The following is a 19710-nucleotide window of genomic DNA, read 5'->3' on the forward strand; positions in this document are numbered from 1 at the left end:
CTTATGTGGCGTCTTCGTTGCTATGGTTACCTGCAAGCGGGGAAAACGGCAGGGCGAACAGCAGCAAGAGCCAGGAGACTGCAGTCCACCTTCAGCTAATGAAAGACTTAAATATCATGGAGTATATCGATGGGAGAAAACATAGAAATAGCGACAGAAGACAAAGAAAAAGAAGAAGAAGACGAGGAAGAAGACTTCTTCGTCTGTTTTTCCGGCAGACCAGACGCCTATACGCGTGCTGCTGCCCCCCGCGGCTGAGTGTCGCATTACGTCAGAGAGTGGAATACGCCGAAACACGGGGGCATGCCAAGTAACATGTAAACGGAATATTCCAGTTGCCGCGGCGCAGTTACCTTAACCGGAATATTGAGCCGAACCGGAATATGGTGTGCATGTAAACGTACTCACTATCTGCACAAGATGCTGTGTAGCTGTGGGGAAGTTTGCGGTGTAGCAAAGTAGGAATATCTTGTTCCCATCTCAGCCATCTTTCCAACAGGTTATGTGGCTGAATAGTATCATTCAAACCAACATCTGCTGTCCACAGATCTTGAATGAGCACCTTGCACATGAATGGCATGATGTAGCCTGTAGAGTTTGGCAAAGATACTGTAGACATGTCAGAGAAAGGGTGCTGAGGCTTCGGTAGGGTGATGTTGGTAACCCATTGTGTCATTGAGGCAGTTCCACTATACTCCCAAAGTTAGCTCTTGAAGATTGTTGCTGTCTCTAGACAACCACAACTTGCTACTTGCTGACTGGGCCTCAGTAAGCATGGGCTCAATGACCCCAGGCACATAACTTGCACATTGCTGGGTCTCAAAGCCTCCAATGCTAAGCACATGTCACAGACCATCGATTAGGGTCCTGGCATCTCCAACTTCTCGGGTCCTGTGGAGGCAGTTGTCCACGTAGAAGGAGTGTTCAATCACTCTGGAGTCTGGTGTTCCATGGTCCTCGAGATGTTGCTGCAGAGCATAAACTGTGCGGCAGGGACTACACGATGTGCTGAATGGCAAAACCTGACATTTGAAGATACTTGGTTCCAGAGTTCTTTCTATGTCCCACCAGAACACTGGCATGTCACTGGGCAGCAAGTGTATCTGGTGGAACATTGACTTGATGTCTCCATTTACTACCACATCATGCTGGCAAAACCTAAGCAAGACACCAATCATGGGTGGGGCCAGGGTTGGTTCAGGCTGAGTTGGTCATTGAGTGACTGGCTAATATAGCAGAAGTTACAATTAATAACAATCTTAACCTTTCCATTATGGTACACCATATAATGTGGAATATACCATGACTCTGCAGTCAGTGCAACCTCCTCAAGGAGAATCTTTACCACATAACCACAAGTTTATTCATTTCTTTGCCATGAGGCCCTGCCTCTCTGGGATCCTTGGCCAGCCTTTGCCAATGCAACAAAGTAACAGAATGACATGGAATGCTTCAGTAAGAAATTCTATTCAGGCTGAACTATTCACAACAAAAGTGCCACAGCTCACATATATGTCCTTCACGCATACATCAGGGGTTCCAAAAAAATCAGTATTATTGTCTCTCAACAGGTTAGCCTGGCCAGCTCAGCCACCACCACTCAACTCAACTCAGCTTCATTAATGGCTCAGTATTGTAGCTCATGGCACAACTTGATAGCTCATTGCTTGCAGTTTTTGAGTCATTCTCCTGCTGAGCCAGCATCTCCAGCTCTGCACTTGCTCACTGAGCTTGACTCATTGAGTGTTTAACTCATTTGCTCAGCAAGAATGAAGAGCCTGTTTTCCTCTGCTGAGGCAACAGAGCCAGATATCCTGGCCCATAAGCCACTGCCCTCCTACCTACAGTATGCTTGTGGGCAGCACATGTTTCGTGTCTTGTTAATGAGCAAGACTACCATATAAAAATAATAATCAGAATGATGACAATGATGGTGATGATGATTATTATTATCAATCATTAGCTGTGTGTGGTGGTGATGAAGCACAGCTGTGAATTATTTGGCAGAATGAATAATAACTCCCAGTTCCTTAAGGATGTGAATCATTAAAAGAAATTGCTTGCATTTCTATATTTATAATATTAGGCATTTCTTATAGCCTAATATTATCAAAGGTAATATATAGGTATAAGTGGTTAGTATATGAGGCCTAGGTTAAGTATTGTGTAATGCAGTGTGGTCTGCTGTAGTGGGGAGTTAATGGTGGTTTTTGTTTCCTTCTTAACTTACAGAGAGTGTTACGTAATCATGGTTTTGAGGAATGGAATATATTAGAAAAAATGACAACCGAGGCCTGCCTTAGCTTCTGTAACAATCAATATTCTTGCGGCATGTGTGGTCATGCCAGTATGTATTTTATTTCATAGATTTTACAGTGCTCTATAATTTTTTGGGTTTTTACTACAATCACTGAAACCACATCATCACAATTCTTGTTGATAGGCTGCTGAGTGCAGAAGGCTACCGAGCCAGAAAGTGCAGTTGTCTGGTGTTTTGTACAGCTGCAACAGAACCATATGCTTGGTGAAGATTGCAGTTCCGCAGTGCAGGACACAGTTGAAATAGAAAACTCTAGTTAAAAACTATTTAGACCTATTCAGTTCCTGAAGTGGCAGTATCTGAACATGTCTCCTAAATGTAAAAACTCTGGTATTTTCTTCAAGGTTTTATTGCAAACCCTTCTTTAATAATCAAACAGAGACATTTAGAAGTAACTCAAACTGAGGTCATTCTGGCAAGGCATATGATCATATTAGTACTAACAAAGCCGCAACTGTGGTTTTATACTTCACACACTGGAGTATAAAACTGAACTCTGGGGTTTGTAACATATTATGGAAGCTAGAGGCTTAGAAATGTTTCAATTTTAACAGTTTGTTATCAGGTATAGTAGGTACAGGATGTACTTAGAACAGACAACAGCTATTAAAAAAATATCACTTCTCATCCCTCCAATACTGTTTGAATTCAACAGCAAGCCACAGTTCACCAGCAGACCTAATGAAGCCATCAAGCAAAGCAGAGGTGAAGCTGATGAAAGATGACAAGGATCAGCACCATCCACCAGCAGAGTCTCAGAAGAGAGGGCAGTGGGCCAACAAAAGGGAATTTATTTTGGCAGTGGTTGGAGAAATCGTTGGTCTGGGTAATGTCTGGAGGTTTCCCTATCTGTGCTTCAAAAATGGAGGAGGTGAGTGTATAAAAGATAAAAGGCTCACTGTGTAACAGAGTACTAAAAAACAGACACTGCATGACTTAGATTTTGTAACCACCTGCTGCAAATTTAGATAACCATCATTTCAGTATTACTACAATAAAAGTATTTATTACAAGCGCAATGGATGTTGTATACATTTTCTTCTTTTTTCCCTGACAAAATTCTCTCCATTAGGAGTTTTCTTGGTCCCATATGTCCTGTTCCTGTTTACCTGTGGAATCCCCATTTTCTTTTTGGAAGTGTCTTTGGGACAGGTAACCAATCAGGGTGGAATCACATGCTGGAGGAAAATATGTCCTCTTTTTCAAGGTACTCCTAGTTCAGCAGAATCCCCAGTATAACACAATACAGTACATGCAGAATTTTCACACTGTAAATGATAATGTATTGCATATTTGCAAATAATGACACATTTTTGCCATCAGGTATAGGCTACGGTGGTGTAGTGATTATGCTCTACACTGTGATGTATTATATCGTCATACTGGCTTGGGCCTTCCTCTATCTGTTCTTCTCCTTCAATGCTGAGCTCCCCTGGTCCAACTGTAACAACACCTGGAACACAGGTACACACATCTGTTATGTCAATATCATGTTTCGATTACTAAGATTTTGGAGGCCACATTTTTAAGCCTATAAGTAATTTGCGCTTACTTTTTTTGCCTTTTCCTTCCTTTCACTTTGAAGGAAATTGCTGTCCAACTAAAGGTTGCAATAAAAAAAAAAGCATTAGATTAGAAAGCTGGCTATGTGAGAAGAACTATTCATCAACATGTTAAGAAAATGCTATTCTCACTTGTTATTCTTCCTCTCCCACAATAAGACGACTGCATTGTTTACGGTCAGAATCATACATCAAATGGACAGATTTTGGGGAATGCAACATCTTCAGTTAGAGAATTCTGGCAGTATGTATTTATATTTACATAATCAGTGAAGGAATTGCCTTACACAACTGAGAAGAACAGTTTCCTATACATATGTTTATATTTATATTTTTAGAAGAAGGATCTTGGGTCTGTCTGGAGGAATTGAGGAGCTGGGTAGTATCCGCTGGGATTTGGCTGGGTGTCTTCTACTAAGCTGGATCATCTGTTTCTTCTGTATCTGGAAAGGAGTCAAGTCTTCTGGAAAGGTGAGTTTGTACCTTGCCCTTGTGTCATGTTTAAATATCATTGATTTATTGATTTTGTGCACCCAGTAATGCATCTTTCTATTTCTTTATTTCTTTTTTGCATCATGCAATACCTTCTGTAAATAATTTACTGTAGTGGTTGTGGATTAAATGTAGGACGCAATATAATGCTATCACCACTAAGTTGCGTATTTGCCTCAATGTTAATTGAGCTTAGTTGTAAATGGTATGTAATAGCATAGCATAGCATGCATAGCATTGTTAATACTACCTGTTAAAAATGCAGCATTGTATTGTATGCGTCATAACATTCTCATTTACACATTTCAGTGATAATCTGGTTTTATGGTTTGTGGAGAAATTCAACCTCTCCCTCATGTAATTGTTGTATTTTGGTGGTTTTCTCTCTCAGGTTGTCTATTTCACGGCTACTTTTCCCTATGTGATGATAGTCGCATTACTGATTCGAGGTCTGACATTACCAGGAGCTGCAGATGGAATTCAATTTTACCTCTTGCCTAATCCAAGCCGCCTTGCAGATCCTCAGGTACAATTAAAAAATGAATAATAATGAATAATTATTCCATTTAACACTAATATTTCACTATCCTGAGACGTACTGTACGTTTTATGGAGTATTACTGTGGCTCCATTGATAAAGCTGTGTAAACATAGTTGTGCCTACTGTATGTAGTCACTTTCCTTTACTCTTGTGGGGCCTGATTGAGACTTTGAGGTAATTAATGAATCAGGGGTTAGAGAAAACCATGTTACACTGACGTAACTTCTTCAGTGTTTCAAGATTTCCCACAATGATCTATCAAAGGAGAAACAAGACATTTACAAGAGGGGTTGGTTGGTGAGACTGCCAACCAACCATTGATATCACCCATGAACTGTCTCTTTGCATGCGAACAAATTGTCTGTCAACTGAAATTCTGAAATAAAAATTCCCATGTGGAACAAAGACTGCATTAAATGTTATGAAATAGTGGAAAGAGTGATTTGATCTTTTTTTTAATCTTGTTTGAGCAAAAGGCACTAATTAATGTCTCCAAGCCACACTGGTTAGGAGCCACTAAATCAGAGTAATCATAAATGTAATGCATGACAAGTAATATCAAAACATAGGACAAGATGGTAAGTATCCTGTTTACCTTTGAATGGTCCTCCACACAAGATTAGCCCAAGATGCTTTCCGTCAGTAGAAGTAAGGGACACATCTTCAGTTGTGTACCTCAGCATCATCGGGTGTTTCGGCCTTTTACTCGCAATACACCCTCTGCTGAGGCAGGCCTACCACAGGTTGATCAGACCTGGGTGTGTGTCCCTAAGTTCTTGGTGTCCAACTGGGGTCTTTTCTCCTGATCCAGAGCCAATGACTGCAACGCTCAGTGGTCCCTGATATTTCCATGATGGTGTAGCCCAGGGCTTGGTCGCAGATTCCCAGGTCTTTAAGGAGTTGGACGGTAGATGTAGCAATGAAGCCGTGGCAGCCAACCTCCATTGGGTGGACTGTTGCTTTCCATCCTCACTATTCTGCATCCGCCTTCAGCTCTGTGTAGCGCAGCATCTTCCTCTCGTAGGCCTCCTCCGTGGCATCTTCCCATGGTACTGTCAGTTCTATGAAGTAGACAGTACGCAGAGTGTTCGACCAGAGTACCAGGTCTGGTCTTAAGGCGCAGGAGACTATTTGCATTGGAATTGTGAGCCGTTGGCCTACATCAGCCAGCATTTCCCAGTTCAGTGCTCCCTCCAGCTGTCCATTCCTGATTCCCCTTCGTGGACAAAGGATAATGATGGGACTGCAATAGATGTTCTGGGGGGAGTGGCGTTGGTGGCTTTTCTTTTCGCCTCAATAGCTGTGGCCAGGGATTTTAACACCTTGTTGTGCCTCCAAGTGTGCCTTGAGAGAGGCTCACTTTGCAACCAGTGAGGATGTGCCTCAGTGTTGCTGGAGTTGAGCACAAAGGTCATGCAGGATCTTTGCCCAGCCACTGGTGGAGATTTGCGGGTGAGGGAAGAATGTCGTAAGTCGTTCTGAGTAGGAAGCTGATTCTAGTGGCCTCCATTTCCCACAAGTCCTTCCAGCTGATCTTCCTTTTTTCCACGGTCTCCCATGTCATCCACTGCCCCTGACGAGCTTGTGAGATAGCCTTTGCACATCTTGTAGCTTCTTCCTGGTGCTGGATTTCTAGGACCACCAACTTCGCCGCTCTGATGGGGTTGCCTTGTTGGTTTCAGTGGCTACAACAGTCGAGGAAACAGTCCAAACTGGAGGCACCAAAGCTTTAGCTTGCCAGGAAGCATGGAGTGATCGATTTTCTCAAGGTCCCTGCCAACATCCTGCTTGAGTTGCTGGACCTGACCACGGTCCTTGAGGCTTGCATTGTAGCATCGCTTTTGATGGGTTCCTCAGATATGGTTGGTATTGGTTTGTTGTTGATGAAAATCCTTTGGTTTGACAGCTTTCCTTTGGTGATGGAGATGCTTCTTGATTTGGGTGGTTTTGAGGAAAATGTAAAAGAGGAGAAAAATGATAAAACAACTGAAAACATTTCATTGTTTGTATTAAGGTGTGGATGGATGCTGGGAGCCAGATATTGTTCTCCTATGCTGTATGCGTAGGTTGTTTGCAGTCTATGGGAAGCTACAACAAATACAACAACAACTGCTATAAGTAAGCAAAATAACTATTTTTCTATATTGTCTAATAACCTCTCTGGTTCTCATGACTCAGGATACATAATAATCTTTTTCACTTACAGAGACTCGTTTGCCCTGTGTCTGCTGAATAGTTTAACCAGCTTTGTGGCGGGCTTTGCAGTCTTCTCTGTCCTTGGCTTCATGGCAAATGAGTTGGGTGTCAGCATCTCAACGGTGGCTGAATCAGGTATTTGATTGTTTGCAGTGCAACACAATTACAGTCATGAGCTATTGTATTTTATACATGCTGTTTTGGGTGGTCAACATGAAGCAGCAAGCCGTGTTAAATGACCCTGACCATTTCAAGGGGTTGAAACAGAAAGCTGTATCACGTACAAGGCCTTCTCTGCCATTTTGCATACGGATTACACTACATTCAGAAAGTATTGAGACCCCTTCACTTTTTTCACTTTTGTTATGTTGCAGCCTGATGCTTCAATCTTTTAAATTGCTTTTTTCTCTCATTAATCAACACTCAGTACCTCATCATGACAAAGTGAAAACAGAATTTTAGACATTTTTGCAAATTTATTAAAAAGGAAAAACTGAAATATCACATTGACATAAGTATTCAGACCCTTTGCATCAACACTTGAAATTGAACTCAGGTGCCTCCCATTTCTCTTGATTGTTGCTGAGATGTTTCTACACCTTGATTAGAGTCCACCTGTGGTAAATTAAATTGATTTGACATGATTTGGAAAGGCACACACCTCTCTATAGAAGGCCTCACAGCTGACAATGCATATCAGAGCAAAAACCAAGCCATGAGGTCAAAGGAACTGCCTGCAGAGCTCAGAGACAGGATTGTTGCAAGGCACAGATGTGGGGAAGGCTACAAATTTTTTTTTTGCTGCACTGAAGGTTCCCAAGAGCACAGTGGCCTCCATTATTCTCAAATGGAAGAAGTTTGGTACAACTAGGACTCTTCCAAGAGTTGGTCGCCCGGCCAAACTGAGCAATCGTGGGAGAAGGGCCTTAGTAAGAAAGGTTACCAAGAACCCAATGGTCACTTTGACTGAGCTCCAGAGATCCTGTGTGGAGATAGGGAATAAGCTCTGGAAGGACCACCATCACTGCGGCCCTCCACCGATCTGGGCTGTATGGCAGAGTGGTTAGACGGAAGCCTCTCCTCAGTGCAAAACACATGGAAGCCCTCTTGGAATTTGTAAAAAAGCACCTGAAGGACTCTCAGGCTGTGAGAAACAGGATTCTCTGCTCTGATGAAACAAAGATTAAACCGTTTGGCCTCAATTCAGAATGTTATGTCTGGAGGAAACCAGGCACCACCTGCCCAATACCATCCCAACAGTGGAGCATGGTGGTGGCAGCATCATGCTGTGGGGGTGTTTTTCAGCAGCAGGGACTTGGAAACTGGTCAGGGTTGAGGGAAAGCTGAATGGAGCAAAGTACAGAGATATCCTTAATGAAAACCTGCTCCACAGCGCTCAGGACCTCAGACTGGGCCGAAGGCTCACCTTTCAACATGGCAATGACCCTAAGCACACAGCCAAGACAACACAGGAGTGGCTTAGGGGCAACTCGCTCTGACTTGAACCCTATCCAAAATCTATGGAGAGACCTGAAAATGGCTGTCCACCGACGGTCCCCATCCAACCTGACCGAGATTGAGAGGATTTTCAAAGAAGAATGGCAGAAAATCCTCCAATCCAAGTGTGCAAAGCTTGTTGCGTCATACCCCAAAAGACTTGAGGCTGTAATTGCTGCCAAAGGTGCTTCAACTAAGTACTGGTTAAAGGGTCTGAATACTTATGTCAATGTGATATTTCAGTTTTTTCTTTTTTAATACATTTACAAAAATCTCTCCAATTCTGTTTTCACTTTGTCATTATGGAGTATTGAGTGCAGATTAATGAGAGAAAAAAAATCAATTTTAACGATTGTAGCATCAGACTGCAACATAACAAGAGTGAAAAAAGTGACGAGGGTCTGTGTTGTACTTTCAGGCCCTGGCCTGGCGTTCATTGCCTACCCTCAGGCCGTAGCCATGATGCCTCTTCCCCAACTCTGGGCTGCGTTCTTCTTCATTATGATCATCTTCCTTGGACTGGACAGTCAGGTAGAGGTTTAGGATTAAACTGTGGTAAATACATCCTGATAGGATGTAAGCTTGAGGAGCATTGTGTTTGATGCTCTTCAGTTATTTTTCTTTTGATGAGTATTAGGGCAAACAAATGAGCATGAAAACTTTTTACCCACAGTTTGTGTATCTGGAAGGCATGATCACATCCATATCGGACATGTACCCGTCCTTCTTCTTGACTGGTCATCGACGTAAACTCCTTCTGCTGGCCGTCTGTGTGGGATGCTTCCTTGCTGGACTGTTGATGGTCACTGAGGTCAGTCAAATTCTTTTTTTATCCTGTGTAATTTAAAGTAAGAATGAACCCCTTGATGTGTTTATTTCTCTTGGTCTGTGGACTATGGATCTCTTAGTCTGTCTGTCTGTCTGTCTCTTCTTCCCTCTTGCACTTTTAGGGTGGACTTTATATATTTCAGCTGTTTGACTACTACGCTTGCAGTGGAATGCCACTAATGTTTTTTGCTATTTTGGAACCTGTTTGTTTGGGATGGGTATATGGTGAGTTACAGAGTGTTGTTATTCAAAGACAGGTACCTTCCATGGCAATAATACATGTATAGATATCCATTTAGTAAAATATAATACAAGCCAGTGAATATTACTAAGAGATATAAGAGATAATATATGAGATGTAGAGCCTTTAATCAGAATCAACATCCATATTTTCGTCTGTTGCACTGATGTTACAAACCTACATTTGACTGGTGTCATCAGTGCTTACATGATAATTCTGATTACATTCAACCTGTGTTTTATTCCAGTTGTTGCCATCACGATGAATGATTGTGCTCAGATTTTGTCACTCCATTCACTGTAAAGATTCACATACCTATGGGTAGATGAGAATTCTACTCTTCAATACACACACACTCACAAATGACCAAAGCAAGCTCCAACAGCTGACTACAAAAAACAATTAAAACATGTCCACATGTACACTATATGGACAAAAGTATTGGACCACATCTCAGTCTGCCTTTATAAACCTTTGTGAAAGAATGGCTCATTCTAAAGAGCTCACTGAATTCAATTGTGTTACTGAAATATTAATATAATAGGTTGCAACAAGTCAGTTTGTGAAATTTCTTCCCTCCTAGATATTCCACCATCAGCTGTAAGTGGTATTATTGCAAAGTGGAAGTGTTTAGGAACCACAGTAACTCAGCCACCAGGTGGCAGACCACGTACAGTTGCACAGCGGGGTCACCAAGTGCTGAGGTGCATAATGTGTAAAAGTGGCCAACGCTCTGCTGAATCAATAACAGCAGAGCTCCAAACCTCCACTGGCATTAACATCAGCACAAAAACTGTGCGCTGTGAGCTTCCTGGCATGGGTTTCAATGGCCAAGTAATTGCATGCAGGCCTTACATCAGCAAGCACAATACCAAGCGTTGGATGGAGCGGTGTAAAGCACCCCACAACTGGACTCTGGTGCGATGGAAACATGTTCTGAGGAGTGACCAATCATGCTTCTCTATCTGGCGGTCTGATGGCCGAATCTGGGTTTGGTGAATGCCAGGAAAACGTCACCTGCCTGACTGCACTGTGCTAACTGTAAAGTTTGGTGGAGGAGGGATAATGACATGGGCTTGTTTTCCTGTGGTTGGCCTCGGCCCCTTAGTTCTAGTGAAGGGAAATCTTAATGCTTCAGCTCACCAAGACATTTTGGACATTTCTCTGCTTCCAACTTTGTGGGAACACTTTGGAGAACGGCCTGTTCTTTTAGAGTATGGCTGAGCCCCAGTGCACAAAGCAAGCTCCATAAAGGCATGGTTGGCTGAGTTTGGTGTGGAAGGACTTGACTGGCCCACACAGAGCCCTGAGCTCAACCCTATCCAACACCTTTGGGGTGAACTAGAACAGAGATTGTGAGCCAACAACAGTGTCCAACATTAGAGTCTGACCTCACAAATGCTCTTCTGAATGAATGGGCAAAATTTCCCACAGACACACTCCAAACACTTGTCATAAAAACACCTGTAGGTGTAATGTATAAGTCTAATACATTTGCCCATATAGTGTATATGCATAGGCCAGAGCACATGACATTCATGCTTTGAAGGCTGATGCAGCTAATATGAATATCTGTCTCCAAGGTGCTGATCACTATTATGACAAAATTAAGGACATGATTGGCTACCGCCCTCGGCCCTATATGAAATATTGTTGGAAGTACATCACACCGGCTGTCTGCACAGTAAGTAAATATTTCTCTAAACCTGTGGACACTAGGGAGATAATGGTCTACACATTCTACTGTTGAAAATAAAATATACAATGTCAAGAAAAATGACTGCATGTACAGTACAGGCCAAAAGTTTGGACACACCTTCTCATTCAATGCGTTTTCTTTATTTTCATGACTATTTACATTGTAGATTCTCACTGAAGGAATCAAAACTATGAATGAACACATGTGGAGTTATGTACTTAACAAAAAAAGGTGAAATAACTGAAAACATGTTTTATATTCTTGTTTCTTCAAAATAGCCACCCTTTGCTCTGATTACTGCTTTGCACACTCTTGGCATTCTCTCGATGAGCTTCAAGAGGTAGTCACCTGAAATGGTTTTCACTTCACAGGTGTGCCTTATCAGGGTTAATTAGTGGAATTCCTTGCTTTATCAATGGGGTTGGGACCATCAGTTGTGTTGTGCAGAAGTCAGGTTACTACACAGCCGACAGCCCTATTGGACAACTGTTAAAATTCATATTATGGCAAGAACCAATCAGCTAACTAAAGAAAAACGAGTGGCCATTATTACTTTAAGAAATGAAGGTCAGTCAGTCCGGAAAATTGCAAAAACTTTAAATGTGTCACCAAGTGGAGTCGCAAAAACCATCAAGCGCTACAACGAAACTAGCACACATGAGGACTGACCCAGGAAAGGAAGACCAAGAGTCACCTCTGCTTCTGAGGACAAGTTCATCCGAGTCACCAGCCTCAGAAATTGCAAGTTAACAGCAGCTCAGATCAGAGACCAGATAAATGCCACACAGAGTTCTAGCAGCAGACCCATCTCTAGAACAACTGTTAAGAGGAGACCGCGTGAATCAGGCCTTCATGGTCAAATAGCTGCTAGGAAACCACTGCTAAGGAGAGGCAACAAGCAGAAGACATTTGTTTGGGCCAAGAAACACAAGGAATGGACATTAGACCAGTGGAAATCTGTGCTTTGGTCTGATGAGTCCAAATTTGAGATCTTTGGTTCCAACCGCCGTGTCTTTGTGAGACGCAGAAAAGGTGAACGGATGGATTCCACATGCCTGGTTCCCACTGTGAAGCATGGAGGAGGAGGTGTGATGGTGTGGGGCGTGTTTTGCTGGTGACACTGTTGGGGATTTATTCAAAATTGAAGGCACACTGAACCAGCATGGCTACCACAGCATCCTGCAGCGACATGCCATCCCATCCGGTTTGCATTTAGTTGGACGATCATTTATTTTTCAACAGGACAATGACCCCAAACACACCTCCAGGCTGTGTAAGGGCTATTTGACCAAGAAGGAGAGTGATGGAGTGCTGCGGCAGATGACCTGGCCTCCAGTCACCGGACCTGAACCCAATTGAGATGGTTTGGGGTGAGCTGGACCGCAGAGTGAAGGCAAAGGGGCCAACAAGTGCTAAACACCTCTGGGAACTCCTTCAAGACTGTTGGAAAACCATTTCAGGTGACTACCTCTTGAAGCTCATCGAGAGAATGCCAAGAGTGTGCAAAGCAGTAATCAGAGCAAAGGGTGGCTATTTTGAAGAAACTAGAATATAAAACATGTTTTCAGTTATTTCACCTTTTTTTGTTAAGTACATAACTCCACATGTGTTCATTCATAGTTTTGATTCCTTCAGTGAGAATCTACAATGTAAATAGTCATGAAAATAAAGAAAACGCATTGAATGAGAAGGTGTGTCCAAACTTTTGGCCTGTACTGTATATAAATATGTGAATGTATACTGACCCATAATTACACAATTAATTTGGCTCTGGTTGTCATATTCTGCTGCTAAATGAAAAGCTGCTTTTCCTTCATGTTTTCTCTTCTTTTTTCACAGGGCGTATTGCTGTTCTCCCTGATCCAGTTCACCCCCATGAAATACAACAACACCTACCAATACCCGTGGTGGGGCTACGCCATTGGGATATTCTTTACTCTCTCTTCAGTTCTCCTGTTTCCTCTTTGGTTTCTCTACAGCGTGACTGTAACCCCGGGGACTCTGAGACAGGTAGTCTACATATTGAACAGCCTTCACACATCATATATCAGCACTGCAAGTGGGCTCTCATCAGCTCTTGGACATGGTGGAAAACAATAACATTTTAGTTAACTACATCGTAACGTGTAGGCTATTCATGCCAGAGAGCGCTCCATTTTGCTACAATCTCTTGTATATTTTAATACTGTCAAAGGGATAAAACTGGCAGGAATGACAGGTTTCATGCCGCCCAGATTGTGCTTTATGTCATGCAGTGTGGTCTGCTGTAGTGGAGAGTTAATGGTATCTTTTCCTTCCCTTCCTCCTACCAGAGACTCAGAGTCTTATGCACTCCAGCAGAGGAGATGCTCAGCTCGTCAACAAAGAGGACTGTCGACGCTGAAGCACGTCAGTCCTTCACAAAAGATGAAGTGTGCCCCTTGAACATGGCTGAAAAACCCACAGATGTCATTTCTGAGGGTTATTTCTTAGAGTCAAAACAAGAGCACTGAGAAAGATGTTGGTGCATTAGACAGGGTGTCATACACATGGGGGACATTTTTTCCAACTATTCTTTTCACATGGAAATTATTTTTGTGAAGAAATAAAATTTAAAAAAATGTTTGTTTGTTTTAATTTGTTTTGACAAACAAACATTACCTCAGGGACAACTATATATGATAAAAAAAACATTATGTAATTCATTAAGTTTTTTTTGTAGTCTGTGATGAAAAAGTGAAAAGGAATTTATTGGCTGTTTTCTGCTCCATGGTATTCTTCATGCAAAGTTGAGGGAGAGATATGCAACGTTTTCCATAAATCTAAAGTTCACTTCCACAGCAGTTGTGCTAAAATAAATGAATTTCACAGTACTGCCTAAACTGAGCCAGTTCTCTGATCTGTCCACAGGAGGGTGATAGATATCAGATGATCGGTACAGTTTGTTGGGACACGTCTTATTAGCTGCATCCTCACAAACTTGTAGTTTATTCTGTTTGCATGTTACGATACTGTCAAAGTGGTTTGATTTTTATCTGCAATTTCCGTCATTGTAATCTCTGCAAGATTGTCAGTAAGGATCTTTGTTCTGATGTTTTTCCAAGATCTAAATAAACAACTCCACATACACACTTTGACTTTGAGGTTGCATGCTAATCAGACATAATTTAGGGCGAGTTGAGGCCTCACACGTTTCTGTCACATATACAGAAATGTGCAAACATGAGATGAAGTCAAAGCAAAGCCCATGTAATCATGAACATCAATAAGGCACACTGCAGGGAGTGCATCAGCATTAGAAGCTAGACAAAAAGCCTCTTAAGTTCAAGCAGAAACCTTGTACCATGCAAAGCCTCAGGGAATCCAGGGGCCTGATTTTGCTTTCTGCCTTAATTTCGCTCTCCTCTTGAAATCTGCTCTGCAAACACAGACCAACATGCACACAGTTACACTGAGACACAGCTAAATGCAACATGCTATGCTGCCCAAAGCTCTTGGTCTACTCTGTGACAGAGGAACAGATGAAGAGGTCTTTTAGACCATTTCTGGCCACTGTGACAAGCCCTAATGAATCTTCATAACCATTTATAATTGACTTTACCCCAGCACTGTAGGCAATGCAGTATGTTGTAGGCAGACAATGATGTGTTGTAATAGGTGGTTAATGTGAAAACAGAAGAGAGGGATAATGTCATCCTTAAGAATTTTTTAAGAAATGCAAAGAAGTGCAAATTAAATAGTTGGAATGATTTAAAAAAAAAAACCCATAAATCAAGGCATTGTTGGAAAGCTTGGATGTCCAACATCAGAGTGATTCGATAACAATTTACTCAGGTGATCCCCATTTTGTGCTGCAGGTCCAAATATCTGTACTGAACACACACAGCCAGCAGGTGGCGATCTAGTTCTCAAAAACGGCCTCTGCAAGAAGTGTAACGTATTGCCAAAATCTGCTTTTTGTGGACATGATGTTGTAGTTGTCAGATATAGTTCTCTCACAGAAATATAAAATGACAAATTCTGAAAATAAGTACAATCAATACCATACAGTGTGAATTTCTCATTTTTGAATAACAAAGTTAAAAAAAAAAAAAAAAAAGGTTTGATATCACCACATCAACAATATTTTACACAGAGACTGAAATTATTGTATTTGCTAAAAATATATTAACAGAAAATATTGTTAAACATGCTTGATCTGCTTTGGTCCCATTTGTCTTTTTTCTTATATTTAAAGCACTGTGCAGCACCTATGTTGGAAGAGAAACTGAATGATGAGACATTAAACAGCAGCCATTACAGACAAGTAAACAATATAGTTGAACAGCAGATGTCCCATCTTTTCCTCCCATCCAAAACCCTATATACCCTGTCCCTCATGGTGTTGAAGATGATACATCCTGTTATCATTTTAATGTAATGGTCTATGTGACAAACCTCACGCTTAGTACTGGTAAAGAGCCACTTGGGATAGTGTGTGTGCATACGTTTGTGTGTGGCTCAGATTTCCTCAAAGTTCAGCTAACGCCCGGACCACACACACCAGCATCAGTCATTCTCCTCTGCAGTGTGTATGTGTGATACAATTATTCTTCTGCATAATCTCCCCTGTGAGGGTAATTACCCACATACAAGCAGTTACAGAGATATAACACATTCGTAGTGATAATACTGATAAGAAAATTCACTTCATGTCAAACAGTCACACAGTTTCAATACCTACACTCAATGCACAAGTTCACAGCATAAGAGTGAAAAACCTGTCAGCTGTTATACAGGAAAACTCTCTTATAGCCCTGCTGGCAACCATCCCTTCTTCCCATAATCAAGGATACACTGTCAGTCAGCCTTATTATAACAATCAGTCTTATTATAAATGAACTGAATCAGTACATATATAAGCAAAGCATGCATTCTTTAACTGTAACCACCACTGTAACTTTCATTCCTGAAGATGGCACCCCACTCATTGTCATGGGGGACATGAAGATCCATCTTGACAAACCACAAGCGGCCAACTTCAGATCTTCAGGTCTCCACACAAAACGGGCACTACACTCGATCTGATTTTGACTCAAAACTGCTCCAGGGCAAATCTGACTGTCACTCCCTTACCTCTGTCAGACCACTTCTTTATTCAGTTCACAGTAACCTACTAGAACGTCCTCATGCTTTGCCACAGAAGGTTTTCTTCATCCAAAAACTCTCGTTCCTCACACCGACTCAGCTCTCCAATGAGGTCTTGGCTCCGATCATGATGAATTCACACCAGTAGGATACACCGGTTGTGTCCTCCGAATTCAACCAAAAGAAGGCCACATTTCTTGACCGCATGTGAAGGAGACTTTGAAATATTTTCAAATGTGACAGCCTAGTCACGCCGCTGTGATGCAATCGGCATTATAATGCAGCTTTGGAAGGCTGCAGCCCCTGAATTGGGACAGAGCCTTTGGGCTTTTCTCAATTCGCGATCTTGTCTGTACTTGTGTTCTTGCGTACATGCGGAAACGTCATCAGTCGAGACCCGAGTCCTGTTCCAATTCAAAGTTCGCATCTAACCAAGTCTGGTCCAAATTCCTGGATGTGTTCTTTCTCCACCCCTTTTAGCGAGGATGCATCGGTTGGTGACTTGTGTGGACTTGGAACAGCCAGGTATCCCAACATGCATTTCACACCAACCAGCGGCGATGGCGGCAACACCGGATGAGAGAACTCATAACTGTAAAATTGATAAATTAGCCCATGAAAACGAGAACGAGGTAGAGTTGTAGTAATTATTATAATACCAATAGTAACTCTCTGAGCAGTAGGCTGTAATTTATTTAAACTAAATCAGCTAAATTAAATGGAATTTATTTATGAAAATGGGGGAGGCAGAGTAGTATTTATATCATTTTTCTTTTTTATTATAAACACTACAGGATATCTGGTTATATTAAATATTGCCAAGACAGTTGAGATGGAGAAGTCATCAAGTACGCTGCTGTTCCAATTGCAGAATGACTGTACGTCCTCGAAGTCTGTACTCCCGAGTCAACCTCAACAAGTCCCAACTTCAAAGTTCGCAAGTCCAAACTTGGCCAACTTGGTATTGTGGAACACCCTTAGTCTTGTTTGCCCTTCCCAGCTTCCCACATCTGTCCTGAGTTTGTGTAATCAGCCCTGATTGTTCTGCTCCTTCCCCAGTTTTTCCTTCAGCCAGTCCCCTGTGTTCTCCAGTCTTGTGTTCCAGCCCTTTCCCGTGTGTCTTGTTACCTTGTTAGTCTCTAGTGTATTTAAGTCTGTTTTTCAGTTCTGTCTTTGTTGGTTCATTCTGTGTGTTGTACTTGCCATGCCTGTGTATCCCTATGTTCCTGAGGTTCTGTGAGTACTTACCTTAGTGAGATTAAAATATGCATCAAGTCTTTAAGCCTGCTTGCCTGCCTGGTCTTCTGAGTTTGGGTCCTACCTACTTCCACACTGTGACAATACCCAAGTTATGACCTCTACCTAATCCCCAAATAAGAAAAGAAAGAAACAAAAAGACATCTGCTAGACCAAAACAGGAAACTACAATAAAAGAAAATGGTGATTGATCCCTCCGGCTTCATGCTATTTACAATGTGTCTATCTATTTACAGAATATACAAAGCAAACATTAATACTGGGCCAAAGCTCAGAACAGACAGGCAAACAAATTGATCAAGGCTGACTGATCCTACCATGCAAGCTTTACGAAATCTCACAATTTGTGTGGGAAAGCCAGCAACGTGAGCATAAACAAAAAGTCACCTAAACCCACAGGTCTATCACACAAGTTTCACAGAAGTTTAGATGCCAGGAGGGATGATGCTCCTGCTGACAAAAGTCAACCCTCAGTGTCATCTCAGGGACCCAGACCTTTAATAGGCCTGCCTCGGGGCCAGTCCAATCAGCAGCAGCTACGTCACTAGAGCCCAATTAGACCACGCTGGAAAAAACATACTTAACCCACAACACACATAGAAATTGTACTGGAGAGAAAGAGAGCTCTAACTCTCACTGTGTCACAGGTGACACAAAATACAACATCAATATGGCTGGCCATATGCCAAAAAACGTTATGCTGTTATTTGCCTGCACAGTCACAGCAAATGCAATTTCAAGGTACCTCAGTCTGCCACAACCACACACACATATCAACAATCCCAAAATGACATGTACACTTCAACAATGATTCTGACACTGTTGGAAGAGGCACAATAACAACCTCTGAAACTTGAAAATGTGTAACTCTGAAGAATGAAGCAATAAAGCAATAATGATTGCAAGAATAAAACAATTGCAATATCAAGCCACCTCGCCCATCAATCCACCCACAACCCCGCGCGCACACGCACACGCACACGCACACGCACACACAGTGGTGTAGTCTAGTTTATTCTAGTGGGTGGGTATACGCGCGCACACACATGCACACACGCGCACATGCACGCACGCACGCACGCACGCACACACACATACAGAGGCTCCCTTTCTGAAACGTTAACGTTAGCTCCAGCTGTAGTGTCCCCCGAAACGTCACGCCTGACAGAAAACCCTATGGTCAAAAAGAGCCCGCTTCGTAACACAGAGAAGGCAACTTTATGAACGGGAAAGTGAGCGTTATGTCAAAAAAACATACTGATACGTATCTTTGCGCGTTTTTAAGCGGTTATACGGAAATTCGGGACCTTTTCTAGTGGGTATATGGCATATACGCACATGCCGCGGCACCATCAGTCGGCATCAGGCGGGCCGGCCGCGGCACCGGCCGGTACCGCGCCCACCCGGTCAGGTCTGCTGGATCTGACAGGTGAGCGGCCTGGTGCCGGAAACGTCCTACCTTGTCCCTAACCCTAACCCTAACCCTAACCTTGTCAGAATATGCTTCTACATTAATATATGCAGGTAGGACGTTCTTACAATTGAAATTGCCTTGTCAGAATATGCGCATCCGCAGTGTGGCTTGGTATATCTTTACGGGTAGGAAGGATTTCCAGAACACCTGGCCGGTGCCGCGGCTGGCTCGCCTGATGCCGACTGATGGTGCCGACTGATGGTGCCACCTGATGGTGCCCCGGTGCCGCGGCCGACTGGTGCCGCGGGGGGGGGGAGGGATTGGAGTAGTAACATGAAAGGGCACAAGCCAATAATTTCGCCTAGGGTGGCAACATAGGTAGAACCGCCACTGTGAGAATCTGAAGAATAGGGTAAGGTATTTATTTATTTTTTTTTTAACCAGTAAGGTGTGCATCAGGGGATTTGAAGAAATTGTGGGTGCCGTCTGCTGTTTGTTCTGAGATCAGACGTGATCAGTTGAGACTCACCTGAGATCTTAATAATGTAGCCTAATCC

General features: G+C 42.5%; 1 protein-coding gene across 1 annotated transcript; it reads left to right on the forward strand.

Annotated features, from left to right (window-relative positions):
• Window positions 1-3654: 3654 nt before the first annotated feature.
• On the forward strand, window positions 3655-13868 carry LOC115374867 (sodium- and chloride-dependent GABA transporter 2-like). The gene is made up of 12 exons (XM_030074013.1): window positions 3655-3784; window positions 4042-4126; window positions 4221-4353; window positions 4766-4900; window positions 6930-7033; window positions 7122-7246; window positions 9027-9139; window positions 9282-9419; window positions 9559-9661; window positions 11261-11361; window positions 13216-13386; window positions 13689-13868. Exons 1-12 carry the CDS (start codon window positions 3670-3672, stop codon window positions 13866-13868), a joined length of 1503 nt encoding a protein of 500 aa, XP_029929873.1. The 5' UTR covers window positions 3655-3669.
• Window positions 13869-19710: the final 5842 nt, after the last annotated feature.

The sequence above is a fragment of the Myripristis murdjan genome, chromosome 17, assembly GCF_902150065.1.
Source record: "Myripristis murdjan chromosome 17, fMyrMur1.1, whole genome shotgun sequence".
Classification (NCBI taxonomy): domain Eukaryota; kingdom Metazoa; phylum Chordata; class Actinopteri; order Holocentriformes; family Holocentridae; genus Myripristis; species Myripristis murdjan.

Bases quoted from the DNA above. Each gene is read 5' to 3' on its own strand.
- LOC115374867 (XM_030074013.1), top strand. From the start codon at position 3,670: ATGCTCTACACTGTGATGTATTATATCGTCATACTGGCTTGGGCCTTC. The intron at 9,140-9,281 runs GTAGAGGTTTAG...TTTTACCCACAG, and splicing joins TCCTTGGACTGGACAGTCAG to TTTGTGTATCTGGAAGGCAT. The intron at 13,387-13,688 runs GTAGTCTACATA...TCCTCCTACCAG, and splicing joins CCCCGGGGACTCTGAGACAG to AGACTCAGAGTCTTATGCAC.